The sequence below is a fragment of the Piliocolobus tephrosceles genome, chromosome 3, assembly GCF_002776525.5.
Source record: "Piliocolobus tephrosceles isolate RC106 chromosome 3, ASM277652v3, whole genome shotgun sequence".
Classification (NCBI taxonomy): domain Eukaryota; kingdom Metazoa; phylum Chordata; class Mammalia; order Primates; family Cercopithecidae; genus Piliocolobus; species Piliocolobus tephrosceles.
The window spans coordinates 102204340-102226880 of record NC_045436.1 but is presented as its reverse complement, the minus strand read 5'-3'; the positions used below and the strand labels follow the sequence as shown (position 1 = coordinate 102226880).

Sequence of the window (22541 nt, the reverse complement as noted above, 5' to 3'; positions counted from 1 at the left end):
CAGGACGTACTCATACCATTTCCTCCTCTCTTATAGATACAGTGAATATGTGCAGTCTGGCAGTAGTTCTCAGACCTATAATGTACTCCTGAAAGGCTTATGAAAACACAGATGTGCTCCTCTTACCCATCCCCCGAGTTTCTGATCCAGCAGGTCTAGGGTAATGCCCAAGAATTTGCATGTGTAACGTGTTCGCGGCTGATATTGATGCTGTTATTTCTGGAACAACACTTTGAGAACCACTGCGGTATAGCAGAGAGTTTAAAAAGGTTTCTGAGTCAGACAGCTTGGGTTTGAATCTTGGATATGCTATCTACTAAGCTGTCAGACCTTAGGCAAATTACTTTTTTCAAGAACTATGAAGGCTGACCGAGCAATGCTGCTTATGCCTGTAATTCTAGCACTTTGGGAGGCAGAAGCAAAAGGGTCATTTGAGCCCAGGAAATTTGAGACTAGCCTGGACAACAAAGTGAGACCCCTTCTTTAAACAACAGCAACAACACTTGTGAAGTCTGAGATTTTACTCTTCTCTCAAGCTAACTAACCTGCCACAGTTTCATGGACCCCTGGGTTAGAGAGGAATGAATGACTTTATCACTCATCAAGATAGCTGCAGCCAGAATATCAACATTTTCTTACTCTGGTTTCCTAAGCCCCCATTTTCCAAAGGGTTATGGGAAGAGAGGATGAGAGCCAAGTGACACATGCAAAAACAGTGGGTTGCATTAACAGGAAGGGAATCCTGAGTTTAGGGAATCCTAATCTTTTTTGTGTGTGTGTGAGACAGTGTCTCACTCTGTTGCCCAGCCTGGAGTGCAGTGGTGCAGTCTCGTCTCACTGCAACCTTAGCCTCCCAGGTTTAAGCAGTTCTCCTGCCTCAGTCACTCATAGCTGGGATCACAGGCATGTGTCACCACGCCCACCTAATTTTTGTATTTTTAGTAGAGAGGGGGTTTCACCACGTTGGCCATACTAGTCTTGAACTCCTTACCTCAGATGACCCACCCGCCTCAGCCTCCCAAAGTGCTGGGATTACAGATGTGAGCCGCTGCGCCTGGCCTCCCTAGTCTTTTATAATTGTCAGTAAGCATATTTGCTCTTCACAGGGAGATTTTATCTTGTTGTTGTTGTTGTTTTCCTAATCATTAGAACCCGAGAAGGGAGGGGCTGGGTGGGCATGGTGGCTCATGCCTCTAATCCCAGCACTTTGGAAGGCTAAGGTGGGTGGATCACTTGAGGTCAAGAGTTTGAGACCAGCTTAGCCAACATGGTGAAACCCTGTCTCTACTAAAAATACAAAAATTAGCCAGGTATCATGATGGACACCTGTAATCCCAGCTACTCAGGAGGCTGAGGGAGGAGAATTGCTTGAACGGGGCAGCAGAGGTTGCAGTGAGCAGAGATCGAGATTGTGCCACTGCACTCCAGCCTGGGTGACAGAACGTGACTCCGTTTCAAAACAAACAAAACCTGTGAAGGGAGAGTTTTATCTTGATTATACTGCATAGTAAACATGCTGCCCTTAGTGCTAGGACACTATCCCTACTTTCCAAGGCTATTCACCATACAAACATCTTTAAAGATAATTTGGAACAGCTGGGTGCAGTGGCTCATGCCTGTAATCGCAGCACTTTGGTAGGATGATGTGGGAGGATTGCATGAGCTCATGAGTTTGAGACTAGCCTGAGCAACATAGTGAGATCTCATCTCCACAAAAATTAAAAAAAAAAAAAATAGCCAGATGGGCTGGCCACGGTGGCTCACGCCTATAATCCCAGCACTTTGGGAGGCCAAGGTGGGTGGATCATTGAAGTCAGGATTGAGACCAGCCTGGCCAACATGGCGAAACCCTGTCTCTACTAAAAATACAGAAATTAGCCCAGCGTGGTAGCACATGCCTGTAATCCCTGCTACTCAGGAGGCTGAGGCAGGAGAATTGCTTGGGGGTGGAGGTTGCAGTGAGCCAAGATCATGCCATTGCACTCCAGCGTGGGCAACAGAGCAAGACTCTGTCTCATAAATAAATAAATAAATAAAATAAAAAATAGCTAGGCATGGTGTTGCATGTCTGTAGTCCCAGCTACTCAGGAGACTGAGGCAGGAGGATTGCTTGAGCCTTGACCTAGGCTGTAGTGAGCTGAGATCCTTCCAGTGTACTCTAGCCTGGGCAACAGAGCAAGACCCTGTCTCGAAGAAGATAATCTGAAACAAAACAAAGACAATTGATGCCTCTGCTTGTTAAAATATGCACAAATACCACAGACCCATGGAGAAATTGTCTCCCAACACCTTTCCAATCCTCTGTTTTTTTTCCCCTTATAAAATGGAGCAAGCAGTATAGCAGTATCTCCTTTATTGACTACTTGAACAGATTAAAGGAACTAAGATCTGGCAAGTTCTTGGAGCAGAGCATAGTAAGTGCTACATAAATGTTTGCTATTATTATTCTTGAAGGAAGAGATTGTGTTCCAGTCTTTTTTTTTTTTATGGTAAATATTGTCTCATAAGATGAAGTAATTGGTTTACTTTGAATAAATTGCAAACTTTGAGTTTGTTCCAAGAAACTTTTGTAAGGGTCCAGATTCTGAAATGAGGACAATGCCTTGTACGATATTTTGCCAGCCCACAGGGAATGAGACAGAGACATTTTCTACCAATATCCATGTGCTTTTCTGTGTTTCCCAGCTTCTTTATGGTTATACAGAATCAGGTGACTCATCTGTCCAGATAAGCAATGAGTCACAGATAAGCAATAAACATTTATTTATTTATGTAGCATAAGTTAACTCCATATAGTAGTAAGTACTATGAAAACATAGAAGTGTGGCCAGCACTGCTATTTTTCTCCTCAGTAGCCATTCCTGTTCTTGTTGTCACTAAGAGAACTTTACTTGCTAAGGGACTACATTTGTCCAGTCTTAAGTAATAGATCATGTTTGTTCTCAGCCAGTGATGACAGTTTGTATCTTGATTTACCTGCTTCCTTTAAAGCTAGAAGAGCCCAGGTGACCTAGTTCTGGTTTTTTTGTTAGTCAAGATTTTTGGGAAGGATTTTCCTTTTCTGACAAAAATAGACAAATATGTCAGGCAGAGCCGCACCTTCCTCTTCTCCTTCTCTTTATGCCTTGAATGTGAATGAGATATCTCATTTATAAGCTGTACCATGACAAGCATAAAGACAACATGCTAAATAGGCAGAGCAGAAAAAGTCAGAGTTCCTGATGCCCTCATTGCATAGCTAACAGGATGCCAAGTAACCACCCCCTTCTAGACTTTCTATAGGAGAAACATAAACTTCTATTAATTTAAGCGGTTGTTACTTGCAGCTAAACACATTCCTAACCCATATAGTAAGCATAATGGAGTAGAGAGTACTCTACTCCATTATGGCTGGAGAGAGTCCTTGAGGGACAGCATTGTTACATTAGCTTTGAGAGTCAGTGAAGGCCTCTCTGAGAATGTGTCATTGAGCTGAGTGCCTAATGATCAGAGGGAGCCAACAACATGTGGGATGTGTACTTGAGTGTAGGGTAGCTCCAGAACCCCACCGAACAAAACTTCAAAGTGAAGAAGAGATAGTTGGGGAAATTGTATTCCTTTATGGATTTCTGAGCTTGTGAGGTCCATATGTATTGAGAGCCTAGAGGAACTGTAGATGATCAGATCAGTTTGGGGTCCTGGGAGATTATGATCTCTCCCAGGGGGTAGATCTCTCTACTTGGAGTAGAGTTCTAGAGAATCAGACTAAAACAGAATGTATGACCCATGACTTATCCCTGACACATTGCCTATTACCAAGAGACTGTTATTCCTGGGTAAAGGAGAAGTATAGATGACAAGGGACTAAACAGCTTACAGGCCTCTGGTCTGTGGACAGAGAAATTTTTCTCATATTCTCCTTTGGAAGTTAGATTGTGGTCCTGGGACTGGGGAACTACTTGCTCTGTTTGTCCAGTTAAAAGGTTCCCAGGCTGGACACAGTTGCTCACACCTGTAATACCAGCATTTTCGGGACCAGCCTGGACAACATGGCAAACTCCTGTCTCTACAAAAATACAAAAATTAGCCAGGTACGGTGGCTCATGCCTGTAATCCCAGCACTCTGGGAGGGCAGATCACCTGAGGTCGGGAGTTTGAGACCAGCCTGACCAACATGGAGAAACCCTGTCTCTACTAAAAATACAAAAAAATCAGCTGGGCATGATGGTGCATGCCTGTAATCCCAGGTAGTCGAGAGGCTAAGGCAGGAGAATCGCTTGAACCCTGAAGCAGAGGTTGTAGTGAACCAAGATCATGGCATTGCACTCCAGCCTGGGCAACAAGAGTGAAACTCTGCCTAAAAAAAAAAAAAAAAAAAAAAAAAAAAAAAAAAAAAAAAAAAAAAATTAGCCGGGCATGGTGGCACACACATCTGTAGTCCCAGTTACTCTGAAGGCTGAGGTGGAAGGTTTGCTTGAGCTCAGAAGGTGGAGGTTGTAGTGAGCCATGACTGTGCCACTGCACTCCAGCCTGGGCGACAGAGCAAGACTCTGTTAAAAAAAAAAAAAAAAAAGAAAGAAAGAAAGCTTCCCTAGTATATGGAGTTGCCGCAGCACATGGTTTGGCCAGCCAAAAAAATAACTAGAACAACTACTACTATTTATTGAATGTTTACCATGAGCCAGTCATTGTGCTAAGACTTTTACAAATATTATTTTATGTCACCCAACAACAATCCCATGAACTCCTGTATTACTGATGAGAAAGCTGAGGCCTTAGAGAAGAAGAATAATTTTCTCGAGGTTTTTTTTGTTTTTTGTTTTTTTTTTTTTTTGACAGAGTCTCGCTCTGTCACCCAGAATGGAGTGCAGTGGACTCTGCTCACTGCAAGCTGCATCTCATGGATTCATGCCATTCTCCTGTCTCACCCCCCAAGTAGCTGGAACTGCAGGCGCCCAACGCCACACCTGGCTAAATTTTTTTTATTTTTTATTTTTAGTAGAGACAGGGTTTCACCGTGTTAACCAGGATGGTCTCAATCTCTTGACCTCATGATTTGCCCTCCTTGGTCTCCCAAAGAGCTGGGATTACGGGCGTGAGCCACTGCATCCGGCCTGGAGGTCTTATAGCTGGTTGCAAAGCGGATCTTCTACCAGCATGTCATAAAGACTCTTGAGAGTAGGTTCCCCAGAGTATACTAGGTTTGGAGGCACTTAATGACCTAAGTGAACAGAATATTTCAAAACATCTTGAGTCACTTTTTATATTCATCTTCTCTCTTTTTTTCTCTGTATGTATGTGGTGTGAGTGTCCATAAAAGTTACATATATGTGTATATACTCACACATATATGTGTATACACATTCTTGAATTGTGAATTGTTTATTTGGGGAAGAAAAGCAATTTGATACACATGACACTTTAATTTCTGAATAAATTTGGTAAGCAAGAGAAGGAGGACTATAGAAGGGTCACTTAGATAGTAATGCACATTCCTGCCATGGAACATTCCAAAATGAAATAAAGTTTGCATCATTCACATAAAATTTAATGTGGATATAGCTGCTACGATGTGTCAGTGTGCTAGGTATTTTAGCTCGGTGATATGATATATGCTTCTCTGTTACTCTAGGTAGGAAGCCCTCCGTTTTACACGTAGGGGCACAGAGGCTGATAGAGCTTAACTTGTCCAAGGCGATCATGCAGCTCACTTGAGCCTAGCTTCTTTCTGCTGTACGGCACTACTCTGTTTTTAAATAGAGCCAAGTTATATCTTCCCTATTTTCTTTTCCTTTTTTTTTTTTTTTTTTTTTTTTTGAGGCAGGGCCTTGCTCTTTCACATAGGCTGAAGTGCAGTGGTGTGATCATAGCTCGCTGTAGCCTCCACCTCCTGGGTTCGAGCTACCCTCTCACCTTAGCCTTTTGAGTAGCTGGGACCACAGACATGTGCCACCTTGCCCAGCCTTTCCCAATTTTTTTTTTTTTTAATAAGACAGAGTCTTGCTCTGTTACCCAGGTTGCAGTGCAGTGGCACAGATCACGGTTCACTGCAGCCTCCTCCTTCCTGGGCTCAACCTATCCTCCTGCCTCAGCCTCCTCAGTAGCTAGGACTACAAGCATGTGCCACCATGCCCAGCTAATTTTTTTATTTTTTGTAGAGACAAGATGTCAGTATGTTGCGAGGGCTGATCCTGAACTTAAGTAGTCCTCCTACCTCGGCCTCCCAAGGTGTTGGGATTACAGGCGTGAGCCACCATGCTTGGCCCGTGGAGGATTATATTGAAAGATTGATACCATAACAGAATAAAAGGTGAAGATGCCCTTTTACATCTCCTGCTCTGGCCTCTTCACCAAATCTCTTCCCTTTCCAGAAAACTACTATTAACAGTTTGGTATATGCTATTCCAAACTTTGCGTGTATGCCTAAACTTAATAATAAAGCATTAAACAAACAAACAAAAAACTTGGCTCACATTGTACATTTTATTTAGATCTTGCTTAGATAAACCTATGTGGTTCTTTTTGATGTTTTAAGGCATCTCATTATGATGTATCATAATTAGCCATTTTTTAAATGATATGTATTAGGTTGTTACCATTTTCTTACTCTTACAAGCAATATTTTATTGCACATACCTCCTTGTACACATGTGACTGTATTTTAAGGAATGATTCCTTAAAGGAGAATTGCTAAATTGAAGCATACGCTAAATTCCTTTCTTAGTGGTGGTTTAGAATAATAATTTCCTGACTACAGTAGGCCACCATTCGAACCTAACATAACCTAACATTCATAACGTATCGTAATGTGTATCTGGGCTCTTCATACAGCTGTGGAAATCACACATCACCCTCAACAGCCTTGCTTAGGCTGACTTTGGTCCTTGTTGTGAGACACAACTGAGATATCAGTCAGTAATCTCATGATGCAGTCTTCCTGCCCCTCTCCCCCTCTGTGGGGAAAGATCAAGCCTCTCACGAAGTTAAGGGTTTTAGTTGCACAGATAGGTCCCTGGCTGTGTCCAGGGGCTCGATTCCTCAGAAGCTATGGTCTCTCTCACTTTGAACCCCATTCATCTACCCAAGAATCTGTAGTGCTCCTGAGCGGTGAGACCTAGGGCGTTGCTCACTCTTTCAGTCTTCTACTTATCAGTCTCGAGGACCCTTTTTCATTACAGATCTCCATGGCTTGCTCCTCACTTTAAGTCTTTCCTCAAATGTTGTGTTCTCTGACCACCCTACTAAAACTGCAGTACCCTACCTTGATTCCTCTCTGCACTCTATACTCCTATTTTGCTTTTCTAACATCTATCTATTTTACTGAATGTGTCTTTGCTTACCTTCTGTAGTATGTAAGCTCAGTGGTAGCAAGAGTCTTTTCTTCACTCTATTTATTTTTTATGTGTTTTGAGACAGGGCCTTGCTGTGTTACCCAGGCTGGAGGGCAGTGGTGCAATCTCAGCTCACTGCAACCTACATCACCCCCCCACCTGCCCCCACCTGCATCCCTACTCAAGCAATCCTCCCACCTCAGCCTCCTGAGTAGAGTAGCTGGGACCACAGGCATGCACCACCACACCTGGCCATTTATTTTTATTTTTAGCAGAGATGGGGTCTTGTCATGTTGCCCAGGCTGGTCTTGAACTCTTGAGCAGAAGCATTCAGCCCACCCTGGCCTCCCAAAGTGCTGGGATTACAGGATTGAGCCACCACATCCGGCCCACTCTCTTTTTTTCTTAGTACCTGGCTTAGAGCAGATACTCAGGATACATTTGTTTGGTTCTGTCAGTCAGTGAACAAACAAGTGAACTCAGGACCCCTCTCAGATTGATAGCCACCCAACAGCCCAACCTGTCTCCTTTCCTACTGTTATCACTGTCCACCAAAGAGCCCTAGGGGTGGGTTCTATTGGATTGAAAGCAGGTTGAGCATTTTCATTGGGAGGGTCATGTGAGGAACTGCCATCAGGGACTCTTCAGGTGCCTCCACAGAAGTGTTATGAAGAATAATGCCAATAGGAATGCAATAATGTTTTATTGATCACTTACTGTGTGCCAGCCCTGCAAGTCAAGAGAGAGAAAGTGTGAGCAGAAAAGGCAGGGGGTAGAGCGAGGGATGCAGAGAAAGAGAAAAAGGAGAAAGTGAGCGATAGTAAGTGGTGAGGAAAGGGGAGGGAGAAGAGTGGGGATTGAGTTGGAGAATTGAGAAAACTTGCCTAGGGGGCCACTATTGCTGGTCACAGGAGTGACACATGTTTGACCCTGAAAAGCAGATCTCTGCTAGTGTGAGTTAACTAGAGTATTTGCAACATCCATGCTGCAGTCTTTTGAAAGAGGAGATAGAGTGACAAATTATGTCTGCTAGTATGGAAACATTGTAGTTAGCAAGTCAGCAATTTAAATTCCATGGAGAGGGAGATAAAAGACCTTATCAGGAGTAAGAATAGAGCTATCAAGGACTATATTCAGTGTTTCAACCTCAGCCAAAATTGTAACAGCCTCTTAAACAGAGGTAAGTTAAAATGATTACAAATTTAATGTGTGTTTCCATTTGTATCAAATGGTTTGTCGAGTCTGTAGTAAGATAATTTAGTAACATACCTCTGTCTTAAGGATGTTTGAAAAGTAAAACAAACTATTTAATGCAAGTTAGGATAAGTGTAGTCAATTTATAAATACTCACTAGAGAGGGAAAAGGAAACAGCTGTAGACAGTGTTAACCATAAGGAGAGGCTGTGTCCAGAGTTACACAAGATAGTAGCAAGACTATCTGCCCAGATTGGATACTAATTTTTCCCCGAAATTCAGTGTTGTTTTGAAAGAATGCTCAGTAGTTGTTTTATTTGGGTTTTGTTTTGTTTTGATTAAGTACCTTTAATGAGTGGAAGTAAAATCTTAAGATTGATTGTTACCAGGACCCACTTTTCTTGTTAAGTGTTGCATTCTCCTGTGAGAATGACCTGTTGATTTCCTTTCTCTTGCATACTTGACACTCTTAACTTTTCTTCCTTTTAATTCTAGTGAGGATGCTGACACAACCTGTGACCTTAGGCAAATTACTTAAAACTGAGTCTACTTTTTTTTTTTTTTATGATTTTGAGTCTCCATTTTCTTATCTATAAAATAGGATATTAGTATCTGCCTTGCAACTTTATTATATTAATGAAATGCCATTTTTCAAAGGGCTTATTTATATTTAACACAATGCTTGGCACAAAGTAGGCACCAGGGGAATGGTATTTCCTTTTCTCCTCCCCCTCCTCCTTATGGTAAACTTGTGCACATTGTTTTCTTGCTGAAATGGCTTTGAGAAGCAGCCTCACAGTTAAAAGTGCAATTGGCCTTTGATATATACTAGAGAGTTTATTCATGCAACTTGGGAATTGGAGAACCATTTTCTAATTCAAATGAGAACTTGGAATTCTGTCTCCAGGAAAACTTCTTACAGGTCATGTGTATCCCTGAATTTACCCACAGGCTAATGTTCACGGGCTGCTGTTTGTTTCTCTTTCAGATGAACAGACTTGCCACTTTCCACTGACTGGAAACAATGGCATTTACGGAAAGAGTCAACAGCGGTGGCAACAGGTAAGCGTGGAATCTATGATTCAAAGACATGCTGATATTTAATTTTATAATCTACTTTTCAATGAATAAGTTTGGTCTTTTTCAGTTTTGCAACTTAAGAACTCACTGGTGCAGGAAAATGTTTGAAATGTTCAGTTTTCTCTACATGAAGTCAAACTTGTTGGACTGGCTACATATTGTCTTTTAAATCTAGCAATTGCCGAGTCTGTTAACTCATTTTTTAAAAATGTAGATGTTAATTTTAATGATTAAACCAGCATTCTAATGCTGTGTTCAGGATAACAAGATTGCACTGATTTGGGGAAAGCGTACATGTGCTCAGCCTGTGCTTGAAATAAATAAACAAATCCACCTCATCTGGAAAGCCATGAAGGAGGGAATTCCTTCATATTTATATTTTGCCCCTTTCACATCTCTCCCTCCAAATCTGCACACACAATTTAGTGCCTTCTTGCATATAGTAATTGATCAGTGTTGATTGAGGGGATCATATTAACATTTTGAAGCAGTTTTAAACAATAACTCATTTGACATTCAGAGAGAATTATCACTGATTAGTTTTTATTTAAACTATTAAATGGAGTCTCACTCTGTTGCCCAGGCTGGAGTGTAGTGATGCAACCTCAGTTCACTGCGACCTCTACCTCCCAGGTTCAAGCGATTCTCCTGCATCAGCCTCCCAAGTAGCTGGGATTCACCAGGTTGACCAGGCTGGTCTCGAACCCCTGACCTCAGGTGATCCCCCTGCCTCGGCCTCCCAAAGTACTGGAATTACAGGTGTGAGCCTCTGCGCCACACCAAAAACATATTAAATGTTTTTAAATACTACTACTACCCCTTGTAGTAACATTCTAGCAATTACAGAATTGTTTTTATTGTTACTTTTATCATAATTTCTATAATTAATTAATTATTATTATTTTTTGAGACAAAGTTTTGCTCCTGTTACCCTGGCTGGAGTATAATGCCATGATCTTGGCTCACTGCAACCTATGCTTCCCAGTTTCAAGCGATTCCCCTGCCTCAGCCTCCCAAGTAGCTGGGACTACAGGCACATGCCACCACACCTGGCTAATTTTTATATTTTTAGTAGAGACAGGGTTTCACCATGTTGGTCAGGCTGGTCCCGAATTCCAGACCCCAGGTGATCCATCTGCCTCGGCCTCCCAAAGTGCTGGGATTACAGGTGTGAGCTACCATGCCCAGCCATAATTTCTATTTATGATAGAATTATTTTCACCCTTCTTGCTACTGCATTTGACTAGTCTAAAAAATAAAAACATTATAGGAAATGTAGACTCAGACTTATTTAACTAATATTTATAATGCCACAGAATAGATGATGGTGCCTGCAATTGTGGACCATCCCAAATGTTCTCCCACTTCTCCCCCTTTCTGGTTCACTTAGGAAATGATTCAGTTCCTGGTCATCACTGTGGGGCTGTTAAACTTGGTTTACTCTCTCCCCTCACCAAAGGGAAGACAGTTGACCCTGACTGCTGCAATCCACATTCTGCTAGAGCCTGGGGGAAAGCTGTTATCATTTGTCTTTAGGTTTATTCATAATGTTGGGTTACACATACGTTTTACATTTTTGTGTAGTTAAATGTCTTGTCCTTTATGGATTCTGGCCTTGATTGTGCTTAGAAAGGTCTTTCCTCCTCCAAGATTGTGAAAATAATGTCATGTGTTCTTTGCTGGCACTTGTACGATTTCATTTTTGCATTTAAATCAGAACTTGTAAGCTGGTGGACTGTGGGACAGATCTGGTCAACATATGGGTTTTGGTTGGCCTGTCACAGAATTCTGAAAGAAATTATCTGCCAATGTTTTTTACATAACAATCTTCTATCTTCTCATGAAAAATTTAAGATTTAGCAACCCTGGGCTTGCATTGCCATGTAGCAGTGCTCAGACAGAATTGAATAGCTTCAGCTCTTTTAATCAGAACACAGGCTTTCTAACTCAGAACTCTCCGAGTGGTGTGCCATCAAACGCTTTTCAGGTGTGCCACGATATTGATCCCCCCCCCCCCCCCCCCCCCCCCCCCCCCCCCGCCCCCGCAGGCCTAAAGGTCAGCCAGAGCTCCTATCTAATTTCCCCTGCAGACATCTGCTTTGTCCGTTTGCCCCAGAGACTTCATGTAAAAAAAAAAAAAAAAAGTTGAGAAAGCACTGATGCTTTTCAATTCGTTATAGTTCTCTGCACAGCCAGATTCACACATTTAGTTAGCTGCTTGACCCTCTTAACTTGCAACCTATTTTACATCTTTGACTTTTTAATATTTTGATCCATATGTAGTTAACTTGAATATATATTGTATATTTCATATTAATAGGAGAAGGTAAAGATAGGGGATGTTAGGGAACCATTTCTTTTTCTTTGTCTTTTTTTTTTGAGATGGAGTCTCACTGTCGCCAGGCTGGAGTGCAGTGGCACGATCTTGGCTCACTGTAACCTCCACCTCCCAGATTCAAGCATTCTCCTGCCTCAGCCTCCTGAGTAGCTGGGACTGCAGGCACACACAACCATGCCCAGCTAATTTTTATATTTTTTAGTAGAGATGGGGTTTCACCACGTTGGCCAGGATGGTCTTGATATCTTAACCTCATCATCTGCCTGCCTTGGCCTCCCAACGTGTTGGGATTACAGGTGTGGGCCACTGCGCCTGGCTAGGAACCATTTTTTTTTTTTTTTTTTAAGCAAAAAGCTAGACAATTGTTTCATCGTTGTTTATTAAATCACCTATCTTTTCCCCACAGATATGAATGCTAGGTCTAAATTTTATCACAGGTTTGGGGCTGTTGTTGGGCTGTCTTTTGCTCCATTGATGTGTCTTCTGGCAACTGTGGCATATTGTTTCACTGTGTCTTTATATGTCTTAATATTGAGGCAGATTCTTTGTAATTCTCATTTTTAGAATTTTAATAGCTATTCATTCTCATGCTTCTCAATATAGTCTGAAGTCATTAATCATTTTCTAGAAAAATTATGATTGGCATTTTGATTGGAATCCCTTTGAATTCATCAGTTAGAGTCGACTACTGTAGGCTATTAAAACGTCTTCCTATAAGAATGTAGATATCAGACTGTTGAGAATTTAAGGAGCTGAAGAAATTTTAAATTTTAATTGTAAGATTTTCGTGGAGGTCTGATTTTTCAAAAAGGTTGAGTTATTGATGTTGGTTCGTGTGTTATTTCTGGTAGATGAATCAATTATAGTGGGTAAAAGTATTATCACTGACATGATTAAAAAGATATTTTAGCTTAAAACCTAGATGACGGGTTGATAGGTACAGCAAGCCACCACGGCATGTGTATACAACCTGCATTTCTGCACATGTATGTAACAAACCTGCATGTTCTGCACATGTATCCCAGAACTTAAAGTCAAAAAAATACATATATATATATATATATATATATTTATTTTGTTTGTTTTTGAGATGGAGTCTCACTCTGTCTCCCAGGCTGGAGTGCAGTGGTGCGATCTTCGCCCCTCCACCTCCCAGGTTCAAGCTTTTCTCCTGCCTCAGCCTCCTGAGTAGCTGAGACTACAGGCACCCACCACCACACCTGGCTAATTATCGTATTTTTTTTTTAACATATCGTCCAGGCTGGTCTTGAATTCCTGACCTTGTGATCTGTAAACTACCCCCCCACTTCCCGCCTCCCAAAGTCCTGGGATTACAGGCATGAGCCACAGCGCCTGGCCTAAAAAAAAGATACTTTATATTCTATTACTTATTTTTTTTGGTTTTGCTAATTATTAAGTTTGATTGGGTAACTGTCCCTTATAACATTCTAGCAATTATAGAGTGTTTTTATTATTTGTTACTTTTATCATAATTTCTGGCTCCGCACCTCCTCAATATACTCCTTTTAATTTTAGTACCTAGTACAAGTGATAAGCCTGGGGATATCCTTTAAAAAGTTCTGTTTTTAATACACACCAGTAGCTCACTTGTTTAAATGTTTAATCATGATAGGTATTTAATCTTTTAGTTTCCCAGAAAAAAAAAAAAAAAAACATTAAATTCATGTGGAACGGGTCCAGGACTAGGACATATTTGCAAAGGAAAGAGATGTATATTGAGTACACAGCTCTAATCATTCAAACTAAATTGAAGTCTGAGCATGAACCCTTACTTTGCTCAGGGCTATCAAAAGTCATAAGCATGGACAGAATATTAATGTAATGTGTAAAGACAATATTTGTTGTAGTTCTTAGAAACAATAAGCTTATTCTGTGACTTCCAGATTTATCAGCACTTGACACTGTTGAATTTGAGCTCACTTATATATTTCTTCACCTTCCTTCTCTCCCACTTTGTAATAGTTCTTTCTAAAAATTGTTACTGGAGTCTAACAGACTGAGAAAGGCAGACATTATTAGTACAGTTTAGTGCATTTCCTTTTCTTTTCTTTCCTTTTCTTTTTTTTTTTTTTGAGATGGAGTTTTGCTGTTGTTGCCAAGGCTGGAATGCAGTGGCATGATCTCTGCTCGCTGGGTCCTCCGCCTCCTGGGTTCAAGCGATTCTCCTGCCTCAGCCTCCCGAGTAGCTGGCACACCACCATGCCCAGCTAATTTTTGTACATTTTTAGTAGAGACGGGGTTTCACCATGTTGGCCAGGCTAGTCTCAAACTCCTGACCTCAGGTAATCTACCTGCCTTGGCCTCTCAAAGTGCTGGGATTACAGGTGTGAGGCACCGTGCCCAGCCTGGTTTAGTGCATTTTCATAAAGTGAACACACTTGTGTAACAGATCAAGACCAGCTTTCTAGAACTCCCCTCCTGTCCCCTTTCAGCTACTACCTCCCTTAAAAGTCACCACTGTTCTGACTTCCAACACCCTGCATTTGTTTTGTCTGCTTTTCAATTTTATTTAAATATAATCACATAGTATATACTCCTTTATTTTACAAAGTTTCCATTCATTTTGATATTTGAAACACTGTGAGGTTTAGGGGTCAATCTACATGACTTTTGGCTCCCCAAAAGCTTAACTACGAATTAGCCTACAGTTGACTGGAAACCTTACAAATAACATAAACAGCTGATTAACACATATTTTGTATATGTATTAAGTACTGTATTCTTACAATAAAGTAAGCTAGAGAAAAGAGAATGTTATTAAAATCATGGTAGGTATGGTGGCTTATGCCTGTAATCCCAGCACTTTGAGAGGTTGAGGTGGGCAGACTGCTTGAGTCCAGGTATTCATTTGAGACCAGCCTGGGCAACATGGTTAAACCCTGTCTCTGCAAAAAATACAAAAATTAGCCACCTGTAGTCCCAGCTACTGATGGGTTGGGGTGGGGTAAAGGCTTGAGGTGGGAGGATTGCTTGAGCCCGGGAGGTCAAGGCTGTGGTGAGCCGAGATTACACCACTGCACTCCAGCCTAGGTGACAGAACAAGACCTGTCTCAAAAAAATCATAAGATAAAATGTATTTACTGTTCATTAAGTGGAAGTGGATCATCATAAAGGTCTTCATTCTCATCCTCTTCATGCTGAGTGTAAGAAGAAAGTCTTAATGTCTCTGAGGCAGAAGAAAATCCACGTGTCAGTGGACTTGCGCAGTTCAAGCCCATGCTGTATTTTATTTCTTCTGTTCAATATATTTAAATATCTTTATCATATGTTTTATATTAGGATATTACTTTCCCATCAACTTCTCATGGTCTAAGATGATAATGTAATTATCCTTACTCTTTGTTCCACCTCCTCACTGTCACCTACCCTCCAGCTAGTCTGTTTTGGTTTTATCCAGATTGATAGCATATTTTATTTTATGATTATTTGTGCCCTTGCAAGCTTTGTCTTTAAAATGACAATAAAAGTAGAAAAACCAATAAGCATTATTTACATTATTTTGACTGAGAAGGAAAGTGGTGTCTAGGATTTTATTTCTCCTCCAACATCAGCCCCAATACCACTTGAACAGAAGGTTCATATTGATCAGGACTAATGAACTATCATTAACTGAATAAATTGTTCAAATTAATGCCAAATTTTAAATTCCTTCATCTCTGAATAGTGCTTTTGCTTTGATTGGACTTTCTAATTTCTTTTTCCTTATTGAAGGAGAAAATGTGCCTTTTTGCCGTTTCACTAAGGTGTTCCCCTTCTTCCTCTTTTGTATCAGCTGCTTGAAATGTCTCATTTTCTCTCTGGAATCTTGAAACTAAAATTAAATTTTACAAAGTGTGTGCTAAATCACATTCAATTGAAGCCAGAGAGTAAAGTTGGGATATATTCTGGGAAATTTTTTCCTTGAGGCCAGGGGAAAACGTGTTAAGGTAAACCATAAGAATGAAAGAAATGTCATTTCAGGCTATACCACCAAATGGGTGGGACACAATTTTATTGTCTTCTGCCATTCAGAGTGGGTACTGAAGTGTTTTAGGAGATTTGCTGAGATGCTTTTCAGTTTTTGGGAAGATTTGAGGGATTGGATTTTGTGAACCTTGAATCATATAGGATGGAATACTGTAGCCTTGGAAGCTCTCCTTTTTGAGTTTGAAATAATGTTTAACTCTCCTAATTGAGAAGAGTTTTCAAATATTGAGGAAGCTACAAGGTGTTAAACAGATTAACACCTATTATATGGACAGATCTTCTTTGTGCAAGTAAATCAAGGACTAAACTTCTAGATGCTTACTAGAGAGATTAATGGCTGTACGCCATGTTTTCCTGAAATAGCGATTGGCCTGGACATTGTAAATAGTGCACACCTGGAATTGTGAAATGGGGAAATAAGGTTTCCTGCATTTTCAAGTGAAATAGTTTCTGGACTGATTTACAAGTGCAAGAATATTTCTTATACAAAACACCTTGTTTTCCTTCACTTTAGAAAATGATTGCTAACTGATAAGTATGTGTCATTGTCATATGTAGTTTAAGATGAGTCTCTCAGTTTGATGGGTTTAGAAGAGTTTAGATTCAGACTTATCTGAGAAGTGAGGAAATATTTTTTGGAATTAGTTATTTCCCAAAAGGAAAGTTAAATTTTGCATATAAGGAAACACTGCTACATAGTATTTACTCTTCTACAAGTGGCACAGTCATGTTGAAAAACAACGGAAGTAACTTTATTGAGGTATAATTTACATGCTATTTTAAGTATACAATTTAATTTTTAGTAAGTTTATTGAGTTGGGCAACCATTACTACAATCCAGCTTTAGAACATCTAGATGGAACTACCTGTTTACAGTTAATCCCATTTTAATTCCCATCCCCAGGTAACCATTAATCCTCAATAATTTTGCCTATTCTGGACATTTTATATAAGTACAATCATACAATATATGAGTTTTTGTGACTGGCTTCTAAGGATAAAGTTTTCAAGATTCATCTATATTGTAGCATGTATCAGTTTTTTAGTCCTTTTTATTGCTAAATAATATTCCATTGCTCAGATGTGCCATCTTTGTACTATTTGTCAGTTAATGGACATTTAGGTAGTATACACTTTTTTGTTTTTATGAACAGTGTTCCACATATGTTTTTGTTTCTTTTGGGCAGATGTTTAGGAGAGGAATTGCTTGCCTCTAAGGTAGGTTTCTGTTTGGAGTCATCTTTATTCTAAGCTCACAAGCCATTGTGTCCAGGGGTCAGTTTTGTTTATTTGCATGTACTTTTTCTCTCTGTCTTTAGCCCTGAACTCCCTAATAAGGCTGAGAGTTGGAGGAGAATGAATTAATGTTAATAATTATTTTGTGCCTTCAGTATAATGGACACTAGTCCAGGCATTTGGCATTGTATCATTTTAGGTGATAAACTTGGTCCAGGTGGTAGATAAGATGAACACTGAGTTGAATTGCTGGGGATAACATTGTCTTTGTAGGGATACTAATTTTATACTGTCTTGAGGTGGGAAAGAACCATTTTTCTTTCTGGAGGCCTTCCATTGTAACAGTACTTTTCTTCTGAAGCCATAGTAGTCAGCCTCCTTTAGGAAGAAGAGAATTTCAGTTCCGGTTTCTCCTGTTTTGCAGAAGCTGGGGAACCATTATTTCAAAATCTGAGTCATGTTTTCTATTCTCTGTAAGGTGTTCATATTAGTAGCCTGATTTTACTGGAGAAAGCAAAGGCCTGCAGAGACCTTCATAGCTGAGTATGTGAATCAGACTATGGGGAATGCTGGGACAACTAGGTCATTTTTGGTTGGAATTTTTTTTTTCCTTATTTCTTGAGACGAAATCTCACTCTGTTGCCCAGGCTGGAGTGCAGTGGTGTGATCTCCGCTCACTGCAGCCTCTGCCTCCCAGGTTCAAGCAGTTCTCCTGCCTCAGCCTCACAAGTGTCTGGGTCTACTGGTGCATGCCACCACACTGGCTAATTTTTTATTTTTAGTAGAGACAGGGTTGCACCATGTTGGCCAGGCTGGTCTCAAACTCCTGACCTCGGGTGATCCTCCCGCCTCAGCCCCACAAGGTGCTGGGATTACAGGCCTGATCCCGCTAAGCTACCACGCCCAGCCCTGAGCCACCTTACCTAGCCCAATTTTGCCATACTTAAAGAAACAAAAAACAAAAAAAAACTATCCTTTTAATTTTTTCTTTGCTAAACTATTTTAGAGCAAATTCCACTTCACTTCTGCATACTTTATATGCATCTCTAAAAATATATGGATATTTCCCTACATGAATACATACCAGTCTCACACCTAATAAAATTAACATCTTGGATTCATCTAATACCTAGTCTATCTCTGAACTTTCTTCTTTTTCTTTTTTTTCATTTTTGAGACGAAGTTTCACTCTTGTTGCCCAAGCTGGAGTGTGATGGTGCAATCTGGGCTCACTACAACTTCTACTTCCTGGGTTCAAGTGATTCTTCTACCTCAGCCTCCCGAGTAGCTGGGATTATAGGCGCACATCACCACGCCTGGCTAATTTTTTGTGTTTTTAGTAGAAACGGGGTTTCACCATGTTAGCCAGTTGGTCTCAAACCCCTGACCTCAAGTGATCTGCCCACCTCAGCCTCCCAAAGTACTGGGATTACAGGTGTGAGTCACCATGCCCGGCCCCAAACTTTCTTCATTTTTTTTTTTTTTTTTTTTTTTTGAGACGGAGTCTCGCTCTGTCGCCCAGGCTGGAGTGCAGTGGCCAGATCTCAGCTCACTGCAAGCTCCACTGCCCGGGTTTACACCATTCTCCTGCCTCAGCCTCCTGAGTAGCTGGGACTACAGGCGCCCGCCACCTCGCCCGGCTACCCAAACTTTCTAGATTGTTTTAAAATGTCTTTTAAAATTGTTTTTGGCTGGGTGTGGTGGCTCATGCCTGTAATTCCAGCATTTTGGGAGGCCAAGGCGAGTAAATCACCTGAGGGTCAGGAGTTCGAGACCAGCCTGGCCTACATGGTAAAACCCCATCTCTACAAAAAATAAAAAAAGTTAGCCAAGTGTGGTGGCATGTGCCTGTAGTCCCAGCTACTCGGGAGGCTGAGGCAGCAGTATCGCTCGAACCCAGGAGGCAGAGATTGCAGTGAGCCGAGATTGTACCACTGCACTCCAGCCTAGGCGACAGAGTAAGATTCTATCTCAAAAAAATAAATAAATCAAATAAATAATAAATAATAAAATTGTCTTCATCCTGATTCAAGGAAACCAAAGTTCACATATTGCATTAGGTTTTGTCACTTGAGTCTTAATCTAGAGCAGCATTTACTCTATTTACTTGTGGGGTGGGAGCATTTACAAGTTAAGGAAACAGAGTTGAATGTATGTCCTACTTTGTGGATTTGTTTGTTTCCTATTAATGTGTTTAACTTGTTTCAAAATACCAGTAGTTCTTAACAGAGGACAATTTTGTTTCCCTCTCTTCCAGGGGACATTTGACAATGTCTAGAGAGATTTTTAGTCATCACAATCTAGTGAGTAGAGGCCAGGGATGCTATTAAACATCTACAATGCACAGAATGGCCCACACCACAAATAATTTTCTGGTTTCTAATGTCAATAGTGCTGAAATTGAGAAACTGTCAACCTATCCCATGTATTTCCTGAAGAATGAAGTTAGCACTAAAAGCTTGGTTAGATTCAAGATAACTCTTTTTGCTTAAAATAGTTTAATTGCCCAGGAGTGCCGCTATTCTGTTTTGATCTGGGTATTGGTTACAAGAGTACATCATTCTGTGAGCATTTATATGTGACCTCTGCACTTTAAGAAATAGGTATTATTTTTAATTTTAAAAGTTTACATTAAAAAAAGAAACCTCTTTAGTTGTATTGGGTCCCTTCTTTTTGTCTACTACTTCACACTTCTTAAATAGTTCAATAAATCTTTAAAGCCTCATTCCCTTTTAAAGTTCCTTAATAGTCATGTTTTTGTTTTTGTTTTTACCAATGTGAGAGACTGGTAGAGATGGGGAAAAAAATGGGTGCCTTTTGAACCCTTTGTTGGGATGGCTGAGTGTCTGTTAGGGAAGTCAGAGTGCTGGTACTTTCCTTGCTCTGGAGAAAATTGCAGAGTTGCCCTAAGGGAGGGACACCTAAATGATAAGTAATGTTAGGCCCCTTGGGTTTTCTGTGAAAGCTTAAAGGAGAAAGTCATTCCAGATGGGATGGTTTGAAAGCAGAGATTGGCTTTCATGAGCTGTGGAATTTGGGAAAGGGGCATTCTGGGCCGAAAGAACCAGGGAAGGTAAGGAATGCATTAGGGGTGTGCTGGGAACCTTTTCTTGAGCGATGTCTTAAAGCCAGCTTCTCTCCTCTGTCTCTGATAAATAATTGGAAGGAAAGGCAATGAATTTTTTTCTGACAGTTGGTTCTAACTGGGGGCCAGGGCCTCGTTTGCAAATGAAAGGACTGCTGTTGGAGTAGTTGAAATCACAATGGGCCCTGACTCTTTTCACATCAAAGTGTAAAAGAATCTCCAGGGGTGATAAATGGGGGCTGCTGGACTCATTACTTGTAAACAAAGCTGAGGGATGACCTCTACATTTTTTTTAATTAAAGGAAAACAGGGTTTCCTAGTGGTGAGCATGGGCCTGCTCTCCGTTTGAATTTTGACTGTTCACACTGGAAAAGATCTTTGTTAAGGTTACAAGGGAGCTGCCACTGGTTCCCGGGATTTACTCCAAATCTCAAATACTACCGGAAAAATGCTGTGCCTAGGATGGCCCTGCAGGTATCCTGCGTGTGTTGAGAATTGAAGTGCAGTGGTTTCTGCTGTGTTATTGTTACAGTAAAGTGGAACAGGGCGGAATTTCTGAGTGCTGCTCCTCTCGGGAGACTGAGGGCTCCTTTACTCCTGTTCCCACCCAACATCAGCAGGAAAACTCCTTTATTCCTGTGCAGTGTAGAAAAAGGTTCATTTTTAAGTAAATTCTTAGCTCTTTGTAAAAGAAGTCCAAAGGCAGTGGTTTTAGAGTTTAAAGATAGTATTTCTTTTTATTTGTGTAGTTACAAGGCTTTGAATATGATCAAAACCTTTAACCAAAACTAAAGTATGTGCATACTTTATGGTGTTGAAAGCAACACTATTAAAAATAGTACAACATTTTTTGGGATTAAGATAGCAAATTGCTGCCTAAATTCAGCCTGCAGTTAAGGCCCACCTTCAGTAAACTCTCCTTGTGTAGTCAGCTCCTCACCAAGCTTATCTCTTGCTGTTTTTCCACTTGGCTCCTCTGTTGCGGTCATTCCAAGCCCTAACCGATTTTAAACAACTGGAGGTCAGAGACTGCCCTTTGTAACCGGAGTGGAACTGGTAAGGCACTGGGCACCCAAGAATTCTAATGTATTTACTGACTTTCCACATGTTTAGTAATCACCTTCTGAGCCTATCTTCCAAGCAAGTTGTAAGACTTGAGAAAGGAGCAGAGGTCACAGCTGGCAAGGAGCACAGCATCCCTGGATGGTTGTCAGAGAGAAGCTGTCCTCCAGCTGAAATGTTTCCAACTACACTTAAGATTATTGAAGGCCTTCCATTCCCCTTTGATATCAGAATGGTGAGAATGTGGGAGACACCACAAATTAACCCTGCCTTCATGAGTACAGATACCCACGACAGTATTTAATTCAATAAGTGCAGTGACCAGACGAGACCTGTGCTAAGTACTTGAAAGGCACGCTTTCAATCTCATAACTCCCTATGAGGTTCTGTTGTACAAATGAAAAAGGGAAAAGAAAGGTTAACGGACTCATCAGTGGCTAGCTTCCTTCCATCCCCGGACCCTCGAGTCTCTGTTCCATTTTGTCTTTGTAGAAGCTGGTGGCAGGGATATGATTTCTGAGCTCTGGTTTAAAACTCTGAGTCTTGGGCCACAGATCTCTAGCTGACTCTTCTTTTTTGACATGAATGAGATAAAAAGTTGTTCTTGGGAGATAGTTTCAGCATGGCTACAGTAGTCAGAGAAATGTGCATCTTTTCCAGTGAAGGAACAAAGCTGATTTCTTTGCACTGGGGCATAGTGGGGGTGTGAGAAGGGGAGGCTGGGTGACGGGATAGGGGTCACTAGTGAGCCATATGGTAGGAAAAAGGTGAAAAGATTAGTTACCAAAAAAGAAAAAAAAAAATTAAGGAATGGAGGTGGTTCCCATCCTAAATTAGAATCTCCCCAGTTTACCTCTCAGAGCTCTTTTCATCGCTGCGGTGAGATGATGTGTGCTCTCTGAGAGCACTTTGTGGTCTGTTACAGCATTGCACAGATGTCAGGTGGCTGCCCTGTTAATAAATCAACCTCTCAACGGTTAGAAGTTGTAGCAGTTCTCGTTTTAGATTATCTTTCAACATCCGGCAGAGGCTTACTGTCCCCCGCAGAGCACTTGGTAAACGAGATACGAAATTGTCCTTTAATTTAAGAATGGAGGTTTAATTTTCCAGTACGACAGAGTATTTAATAAATGAGAGTGGAGACTATATTTTATTTGTCTAAAAGATATATTTTTAAAAAATGTGTTCCTCAGGCCAGGCTTGGTGGCTCAAGCCTGTAATCCCAGCACTTTGGGAGGCTGAGACGGGC

General features: G+C 40.9%; 1 protein-coding gene across 3 annotated transcripts in view; it reads left to right on the top strand.

The window, feature by feature from the left end:
- AFF1 (AF4/FMR2 family member 1) overlaps nucleotides 1-22541 on the top strand; it is a 203713-nt gene that overhangs the window by 4696 nt on the left and 176476 nt on the right. For all 3 annotated transcript variants that reach the window (XM_023198100.2, XM_023198097.2, XM_023198098.3), the window contains exon 2: nucleotides 9493-9566. In XM_023198100.2, the coding sequence (XP_023053868.2) occupies nucleotides 9529-9566 (38 nt within the window). In that variant the 5' untranslated portion in view covers nucleotides 9493-9528. The remainder of the gene's footprint in view (nucleotides 1-9492; nucleotides 9567-22541) is intronic.